The 10,020-nt window shown below is 41.3% G+C and overlaps 1 protein-coding gene across 1 annotated transcript in view; it reads left to right on the top strand.

Moving 5' to 3' along the window:
* The first annotated feature begins 88 nt into the window (after positions 1 to 88).
* lrrk1 (leucine-rich repeat kinase 1) overlaps positions 89 to 10,020 on the top strand; it is a 72,435-nt gene continuing 62,503 nt past the window's right edge. Inside the window, exons 1-2 of the mRNA XM_070966712.1 lie at positions 89 to 216; positions 3,657 to 3,803. Of these exons, the coding sequence (XP_070822813.1) occupies positions 3,734 to 3,803 (70 nt within the window). The 5' untranslated portion in view covers positions 89 to 216; positions 3,657 to 3,733. The remainder of the gene's footprint in view (positions 217 to 3,656; positions 3,804 to 10,020) is intronic.

Raw genomic sequence — 10,020 nt, 5'->3', positions numbered from 1 at the left:
GAAGCGGGAGACTGGGCGTTATTTTGAAAGTTCTTCCCGGAAAAGCCTACGTGTTCCAGTCTGACTTGACGCGGTGTGAGTGTGGATTGGAAAGTTTGCATCGTGGAATCAGGAAGTCCAGTGAGACGCTCCTAATCTGAGTAACGTGTGCCTGCCAGCTGAGGCTTTCAGGGCTGTGAATCCCCTCTGGAGCTCACCGGACGTCTCGAACATGTGGTGAGTTTGCAGATAATATCTGTCAGGTCAGAAGTTTTATCTCTGCTGTTTCAACCGCAGCTTTCAGAGCAACAAGTGCGCACGCATTGCTTCATCTGGTGCGTGACGTTGTTGTCGGAGACAAAACAAACCAATCTGTATTTAACAATCTGCCACTTTGGTACATAGTTTGTCTCTTTGGGATAACCGACGGTGTGAAACATGGTGCACTGTGTTTGCCGTGCTTGCAGGAAGTAGTCTGCCGCATGTGATATTATAGTCTGGAAAGAGGCAGTGATTTTCACCTCAAGCTCCAGAAGAGGTTTCAGAGCCTGTCAGCTGCTTGTAGGGCGAGATGAGGAATAACATCGCAATTCATCATAAAGCTCTATCTTATAGATCATTGTGATTGGCTCGTCACAATCAAAAGAGTGCATGGTGTCTGTCCCAGCTGACATTGTGTGAGAGGCAGGGGCATGCAGTTTTTAGATTTTATTTGACCAGTGGAGGGCCAAAACTGAAATATAATGGTGACCCACTGGCCAAAAGCAAACGCCTGTTGTGTGGTCACATTTCAAAGTGGTACAGTAAGGATCCCACATTCCCTCAGCTGAGGATGAGGTGAAGATGAAGTCATTCACAATTAGGGATCCTGCATGTTTAAGGAGCATCTTTTCCTTTTTTTCCCCACTAGACACATCTGGCTATAAAACGTTTGAATGCCCAAACATACATACACACACACACACACACACACAGTGAATTCCATCATATTACCTAGACTCACATCCATTTCCTGGAGACTTACCCCAACCCTAACCTTAACCTTTGACCCAAAAATTCAGGTTCTTTTGTCTCCAGTTGGAAAAGGTGTCTCCAATCATTAACAGGTCTTCAGCCGAGAAGTAGCTAGAAACACTCACACATGATGAAATCCAGATGTGGGTCCATCCATCCATCCATCCATCCATTTTCTATACTGCCTATCCCTTTCGGGGGGGGGCTGGAGCCTATCCCAGCTGTCAACGAGTGAGAGGCGGGGTACACCCTGGACCAGTCGCCAGTCGATTGCAGGGCAACATATATACAAACAATCATTCACGCTCACACTCACACCTAAGGGCAATTTAAAGTCACCAATTACCTAATGAGCATGTTTTTGGGAAAAACATGCAAACTTCACACAGAAAGGCCCAACCCGGGGATCGAACCGGTGACCTTCTTGCTGGCACACACACTACCTGCTGTTCCACCGTGCTGCCCCAGATGTGGGTCTTTAAAGTGAAATCTTTTTTTCTTGAAAGTTTGAGGAACGTCAGGACTTCACACACCAAACTGCTAAACATGATGGTGGAGGAAGTATTCATTCATTATTTGTGCTCATGCTGCAGTGAAATGTCAGTGTTTCACTGTCTGCTGTTTGTGGATTAATATCACTGCTGCATTAACGTGTTTGCTGCATTTCACTGCTGTTTAAGGTTGAGCTCATTTCAGCTGCTTTATATACTGTTGGCTGGTTCAATCTAAGCAGTGCATCGTATGCTGTAGCGTTGCCTGTGAGAACCACGTATCTTGAAAGGGGAACTTTTCAAAAAACCAGCCCTGTTTTCAGCTTTCTGACATTGCATTTTCCAGCTCATCCAAATGGTTTTTAAATAGTTTATTTAGCTAAAGAAAGAGCCATAAAGGAACTCTTCAGTTTATCACATTCAAAATCAACATTTTTGGAAATATGATGTTTTCACTGGACAGGAAGGAGAAAAAGTAACAACTAACTAAAAGCTGTCAAACAAATGTGAAGGAGGGAAATGTCCAATTTTGCTGTGTCCAATGCCTCTGAGATGTTGATGTGGGGTAGAAGAATGAAGTCACCTAAAATGGAAATAATACAAGTACCTTGAATTTGTACCTACGTACATTAAGTACATTCCACCACTGGCTAAACACACTCACAGTGTCTCTGTCTCCTGCTGCTGGAGCTCAGAGCAGTCTTAATGAGTGGTGGCTTCAGTCGAACACAGTTCTGTCATGGCTGGCTTTGCCTCGCTGACATCTTTACTTCCCACGCTTCTCTCTGCATGACCTGTTTCAAAGCCAAAGCTTTCACCCAATCATTGTGAGGTCTGCTGGAAAAGAGACACACCTGGCCTTTTGTGTCAAGCTCACTTTTTCTTGGATGACATCAAGATGAAACTTGAGGACACTGCCATGTGGTCCACTGTCTTTCTTCTATAGACATTTCATCTGATCATGTGTGATGCAGTACTGCAGTGCTCCTAGATTTTTGTGTGTGGCCCACTTCCACAGGTTCACCCTAAAGATTTCCATCCTGTCCTGACCATAAACCTCTCAACATTCAGAAGCAGTCAGCAGCTGAAGAGGCACACTGCACCCGCTGTATGCTGTATGTACAGTACACACCAGTGTGCCTGAACATAGCACCTCACTGGTTTTTGTGGAGGTCTGGTTGAATTTGAAAATATAATGAAAGCCTAATTTTGTCAGAAGTTTTGATTTTGCACAATGTGCTGTATGTGTTGAATTTGAAAACTGAAGGAAGAAATAAAAGAATAAAACCAAAAATTGGATGAATGCCAATGAATGAATGAATGAATGGATGAATGACTAGATTAAGAATCATTTTCTTATTTGTGTCAGAAGTTTCATAAAGGAAACAAAAGAAAAAATCAAGTCATTTATGGCAAGTGTAGGTTTTTGACACAGACACACAATAAATCTGTCTGTTGTTTCCTCATTCCTCAGTTTGTTTAAAGTTCACTTGGCTCATACAGTGTAATACAGTAGCATGGTTACACAAACACCCTCAGTGACCAGAAACATGAGCACCTGTGCAACCTAATGCCACCCAATGCGACAGCCTGCAGAGACTCTTCTGTCATGAAACTCATCATTTTCAGTTTTCACCTCTTCAGACTAGAAGAGCTCAAAAACATGATGATGGAGTTCAGTAAAATATTTTCAGGAGAGAAGTCGATTTCGTAGAGATTTAGGAATCTTAAATGAACGTTATAATATCGTGTACTGAAGCAGTTGAACATCTTTCTCTCCAAAAGTTTGGCATGTGTTTCATAACTGTCCACTATATTTTAATGCAGGAATTTCAGAACACTTTCTACTTTTAAAATGGCACATTTAGATGATTGTGCAGTCTTGTCAGAGGTACTGTATGCACATTGTGTTTCACTGGATTGCATTATTTTCAAAAGCATTTCTTGTATTTTGTGTCATACGGGGAAAATATTAGAGATTATTAGAGATAGACAGTCATCTAATGAAATACCAGCACAGCTCCTCAGTCTTTCAAAACTCTTAAATAAATATTGTACTATTTGGACTGCACAGCTATGTTGTGTCTGTTTGACTGGTATGTTGTTCTTTGTGTGACTCCAGCTGTGCTGTGTGTGTTTGTCCTTCATCACTGCTGCTGTTTCTCTGTGCAGGCTGACAGCTGAATCCAGGCTTCGTCTCTGTGGAGGAACTCCGCTCTGATTGTGATTAACCAGTGACTCCAGCAGGAATGTCCTACTGGTCGGTTGGCCTTCCACAGGACTCTCAAGACAGTCCCAGCAACATGGAGCAACAAATCAGTGAGTAACCTCCCTGCAACTCATGCATCACTCTCTAATTCTTACACTACACACACTGCTGGTTTTCATGTCGCAGCGTTGGAGGCGTCAGGCACGTTCAAACTGAAACGTATTGATGCGGACCGCCTACAACGCTGTTTAAATTTAGCAAAAAGAGAACTGAAACCATAATTGTTTGACAGCCACGAGCCTTATCTGTTGCTATCTCGCTGTATGTATGAACTACGCTATGCTCACTGTGCACTGGGAGAAAGTTTTAGTCTCACAAAGCACACACAAGACTTCTCAAGCTTCACCAGCAGATTACAGTAGATTGTAGAATAGTTGAGAGGTCAATGATCACAGAGTTCTAGATAATTATAGAGTGGGTGATGGGTGATTACAGTTGGAGATGGAAGGGTATGATGGAGTATGGTGGATTAGGTCAGTGGCTGTCAAACTTGTAGTGCTCACTAAAGGGCAAGCCAAAATCCGAAGGCACACCTGTCATCATATCCATGCAACATAGCCTGTTTAACACGTGTGATCACTCTGTAAACATTTATTAAACCTCAGCGCTGGCAACAGCTGAGGCATTATGTTTCCCAGTTGTCCTTCTGTCCCATTCTTGTAAACACAATATCTCAGGCACATACATTCACTTGGACTCAAGGATGAACTAATTAGATTTTAGTCATCAAAAAGTGTGTGTGTGTGTGTGTGTGTGTGTGTGTGTGTGTGTGTGTGTGTGTGTGTGTGTGTGTGTGTGTGTGTGTGTGTGTGTGTGTGTGTGTGTGTGTGTGTGTGTGTGTGTGTGTCTGTCCCAGATGTGTCTCAGAGGTTCATTTTGTTTTCCCCACAACCCCAATGCAGTTCAAAACTGCAAAAATGAAGAAAACTCAAAAGACTGCTCCGGAGTTTAACGTATGCCCCCACAAATCTCTGCCAAGAGTGGCAACTGCTGGAGAAACTGTGGAGCATACACACATCCACCAGATTATTTCTCCTCCTGACACAAACTCCAGAGGCTCGGCTTATGTTTCACCTTAAGTTGTACATTACAATAATAATGTATGGTGGTCCCAGACTCCCACAGCCCACCCAGGCTTGCCTTACTGTCTACAAGAGGCAGACTTTTTTGGTGAATCATGTGGGTCACGGGGTTCTGTGGGATTGCCGGGGGATGGGAGTCAGTTTCAGTGTTCATCATGTAACAGGGATGGGACAGGGGAAAAGTCAGCAGGGGCAGATGGGACAGGAATCATGAGAACAATAGGCAAGTTCTAATATGAATAAAAATATTATTAACAAGCTTTGTTTTGAACATAATGCTAGTTGCCCTGTCAGTCATTGTTAATGTTGGATTTGAGTGACAGACAGGTGGACTGGTTATAGTGGGACAGACAGTTTCAGAGGACTGGTTATAGTGGGATAGAGAGGTTGAGTGGACTGGTTGTTGTGGGACAGACTGGTCCAGTCCATGTCATTATTTCTGTACTGTAGGGCTCATTCATACAGCAGTGGTTGTTTCCTGACTCTCATGTCAGACAGAGACTCTGACTGTGCATAGGTGTTGTAAATTTGTGATATGCTAGCTGTTAGCTCTTACCGTAGTTGGGAGCACAATGCTTCCTTTAGACTAATTTTGCTTTGCTTGGAGCCAATAACTAGCCTGAGTGGTCTGATGAGGGCTTCGGGTTAGGTCAGACAAGTCAGATAAGCCTTAGCTTTTAAGACAAGATGATGATTCATGAACTATATGATCGTTTTAAATTTAATGACTATTTGAAAATTCAAAAATCATGACCGATCCCTACTTTGAATACATTTCACTCAAGTATGCATCGATGTGCTACTTGATTTTAATTGAGCATTTTATTGGGACATGGTCTATGGCGGTCCCACTCCTACGACAACTAGAATTGGGCCCCTGTGATACCTGAACATGTCCTGGACCTTTGTTGGTACTTCACACAAAAAGATTTTTCTTATCATAAACTGATTATCTTTGGGTTTTTGACCGTTGGTTGGACAAAACAAGACTTTTGATAATGTCCCCCTGGATTCTAGCAAATTGTCATAGTTATTTTTCACCATAAACCAAATGATCAGTGTAATAAAGGTTCCAGTGGACAGTGTAAGGTTACAACAGATCATAGCAGAGACAGTGAAAGGGAGAGAGAGACAGGAAGCTCAGAGGCTGGTGTGGCTCTTAAACAAAGGAGCATCATTCCCCACTCCCTCTCCCTGCTACCCCCTCCTCCTGTTCCACTACCTCTCCCTCCCTGCCTCTCCATCCTCCTTCTCTCCTCAGCCTGTCAAAGGTTTAGAGAGGAAGGAGGTCATCCAGGAACAGAGCCAGAATGGCTAAGGACGCTGGGTAGAAGCCACACAGCAGCCGAGGGGAAGCTATGAAAAGAAAGTGAGCTTTAGATGTGATGGAGGCAGCTGGAAGAGGAGGATTCGCTGCTTCGCTATGAGCAGGTTAGTCGGGAAGAGGAGCAGAGCGGCAGAGCTAAATGCTGACTGGAGCCTTGTTTATATGCTGCACATGTCGGACTGACTGAGCCTTAAAGGTACTCTGCACTGAGCTCCGACTCTGCTAACAGTTTACTGCCATCGTATCTGGATCAGCCAGTGTGTTTTGCAGATCCATGTAATGGATCTGATGACTTCAGTACTGTAGAGCTCATTATTACAGAGAAGGGTTTTTTGTGAGAATCCACGAACCTGACTCTGATGTCACACTCTGAATACATTTCACTCAAATATGCATTGATGTATTGCACTGAGTTTTAATGGAGCATTTCATCGGGGCATGGTCTAAATTCAGATGCTTTTAAGCAGCTTCAAGAGCAAATTTCACCTGTCAAAGGGAAATGACAGATCCTGGAATTTGTCTACTTACAACGCCAGAGGTACAGTAGCACTGCAGGGAATTCAAGCGCAGGTGGTGTGCTCCAGAGGGGTTTTATTTCTGTAACGATAATACTGATGAACGAGAGTATGAACGTTTACATCAAAACGATAGAATTTAAACATAAATGAAATTACACCATCTGGTCGCCTTAAGCATGTTAGTGCAAAATAATAGGCATATAACATTATAACATACAACAGTACATTTGCCCAATTTTCCGCATGTGATTACAGGTGACATTTTATCCCATTAAGTAATAAAAATAATAATGATAATAATAAATTCAGTTTTTATAGCACCTTTCATACAAAAAATGCAGCTCAAAGTGCTTTACAATAAAGAAATCACATGCACCAAGTGCTTCACATAAAAACTGACTTAACATAGAGACAAGGATAGAAAAGTTATGTAGAATAAGATAGAGAATAAAACTCACTTGATAATAATATAGAAAGGTCATCTAATATAGAATTAAAATAAAGACAATGTACACAGAATGTATAAAATCAAGTAAAATGCACCATTTTGAAAGAAGTGGAGCAGTTTCAGGCCTGTATCAGTAGGGTCATAGCTAGTTAAAGACCAAAGTGAAGAGATAAGTTTTTAGCTTTCTTTTAAAAATATTTTCAAACTGGCTTCCCTGATATCTATAGGCAGTGTGTTCCAGAGCTGCGGCACATAATTGACAAAGGCTGAATCACCAGTTTTCTTTCATCTGTTGCTGGAAACCTGCAGTAGACCAGCAGCAGATGATCACAGTGTTTTTGAAGGCAAATAATAAACAAGGGATTTGTGATGTATCTTGGTCCTCGTCCATTAAGGGCTTTGTGTTCGAGGAGGAGGACCTTCAGATCAATCCTGAGTGTTACAGGAAGTCAGTGCACAGCAGCTAAAACTGGACTAATGTGCTTTCTCCTCTTGGTTCTGGTTAATAGACGAGCTGCAGAGTTTTGAAAGAGCTGAAGTCTCTCAGTGGTGTTTTTCAGGAGGCCAGTAGAAAGTGTGTTACAGTAATCAAGTCGGCTTGAAATAAAGACATGAATCAGTTTTTCAGCATCTGTTTGATTTATAAGAGGTCTTGCTATAGCTTTGTTTCTAAGGTGGAAAAGTGAAGTTTTAGTCACCTTCTTGATGTGAGACTTGAAGCTTAGATCTGAGACTGGGATAACACCAAAACTTGTAACCTCAGATTAAATCCAGGGAGTTAATTTGCCCAGATTATTACAGAGCATTTCTCTTGTTTTAGGGACACCTTTTAAGACTTTAGTTTTTTTCTAACTTTAAAAAAATATTTTTCACCCATTTGTTTATTGCCAAAACACAGTTAGTAACATGTAGTGTATAGCTGCAACATGATTTGGTGATGTACAGTTGTTTGCCATCTGCATGACTATAGAAACATACTTTGTACCCTCTAATGACATCACCAAGTGACAGCATGTATAGTTAGAACAGTAATGGACCGAGGCAGCTGCCTTGTGCAATCCCAAAACAGATTTCTTGTTTGTCAGGCACATGATCACCAAGACTGACGTAAAACTTTTATCCCTTTGATGTGTGTATTAAACCAGTTTAACACACAGTCAGAGAGATCAACCAAGTGTTCAAGACAGTTGATCAAGAACCTATTTCATATTAGCAGCAGCCATCCACCTTCTAAAATCTCAGCATGTAGTATACCTTGACAGAGCAAGTTGTTGTGTAAAGGATACAGTACCTCCACATTTTACCTCCAAGTCTGTCTTGAAACAGTACTTACATGTTGAAAATGTTCTTGAACATGACAAGAAGCAGTAATATTAGAGTGTTAGTATGAGTCTGCTGATAAAGAGAACTCGGTCATTGAATTGAGCACTGATTTATTCACCTGTATCAGATGGGAAAAACACAATTGTTTTCAGTTAACAAGCTGCTAAAAGTTAAGTTTTAATGTAATCATTGTCTATTGGTTGTGTGTATGGCTGAGTGCAGTGGTAGAAAGTAACTGCGTTACAGTAAGTACATTTACTTCAATACGGTATAGTAAAAGTTTGAGGTACTTGTACTCTACTTTAGTATTTACATTTTAAGCTACTTTATACTTCTATTGTACTACATTTCAGAGGAAAATATGGTACTTTTTACTCCACCATATTTATTTGACAGCTGTAGTTATTAATAATACATTTTGATTAGTGGTCTCTTACAAGTCAGCTGTCTGATTATGGCCCATTGTCATATATTTGATGTCTTTGAGTTGTTTGTAGTTCTACCAAACAGTTATGACCCATCTTAACTTCTCAAATGGTTTCATTTAAATAACTGGTAGAGGCCCAGAGAGGTAGTATTATTAATTATTTCATATAACGCAAAGATTTGTGAAAAGCCCCAAAAATAACTACAGAATTTTCAAGCAAAGCCCGTCTCAGCTTCATTTCCCAACCTTACAGATTTATGTTGTGACCCATTCGATGAGGCCTGACCCCTAGAATGGGAACCACTGGACCTCAAAACCAAATATGTGAAGTACTTAAATCTAGCTGCTGCTTACACATTAATGAATTAACAATATCTATTTTGTAATAGTAGTATGATGTTTTGTGCAAAATGAGTTTTTCTTTTCCTTTATATGCATTTCTTAAGTAAGACTTTCAGTGTCTGGCTTTTACTTGTAATAGAGAACGTTTACATTGTTGTGTTAGGACTTTTATTTGCTGTAAGCAAAGGATATGAACACATTGTCCATCACTGTTTGTGTGACAGCAGATTTACTTTGGCTTGAAAAGAATGTTGCCATCAGTGTATGTTTTGCCCCTTAGGACTGTATACTGTAGTACTTCACAGTGGATGGAAGCTGGTTCCTTCTTGTGGTCCAGCACTGGCAGAGGGAAAGTGAAACAGTTGATGAATGTTTGCTTTCTAGAGTATCAATGTGGAAATTCCCCTGAAAGCTTCACGCTGACACTCCTGAACCCCTGCTGATATGCAATGGATATTTTGTAATATACTCTATAAATTCACTCCCTCAATTGGCACAGAATGGTTTTTTTTAATAGAAATACTTCAGAATCAGCATATAGGAAATTGTAGAGAGCTAAAAGTCTCTGTTGAAAACCTCTTAGCCCCCACCAGTTTGGTTTCAAGGCAGGCCACTTAACTGAGACTGCCCTCCTTGCCATCACAGAGAAAGTTTGCTGGAGCAGCCTCCATCGCCTCCATGTTTGACAGGGTGAACCAGCAAATCCTCCTCTCCACCCTCCAGGAACTGGAAGTGTCAGGCTCTACACTGTCCCCATTCACATCCTATCTCAAGGATTCCACTTAGAGCGTAACTTGGAG

Source organism: Chaetodon trifascialis, chromosome 1 (genome assembly GCF_039877785.1).
Source record: "Chaetodon trifascialis isolate fChaTrf1 chromosome 1, fChaTrf1.hap1, whole genome shotgun sequence".
In the NCBI taxonomy this organism is placed as follows: domain Eukaryota; kingdom Metazoa; phylum Chordata; class Actinopteri; order Chaetodontiformes; family Chaetodontidae; genus Chaetodon; species Chaetodon trifascialis.
Note: the sequence above shows the minus strand (reverse complement) of the source record. Positions and strands in the feature narration are given on the sequence as shown.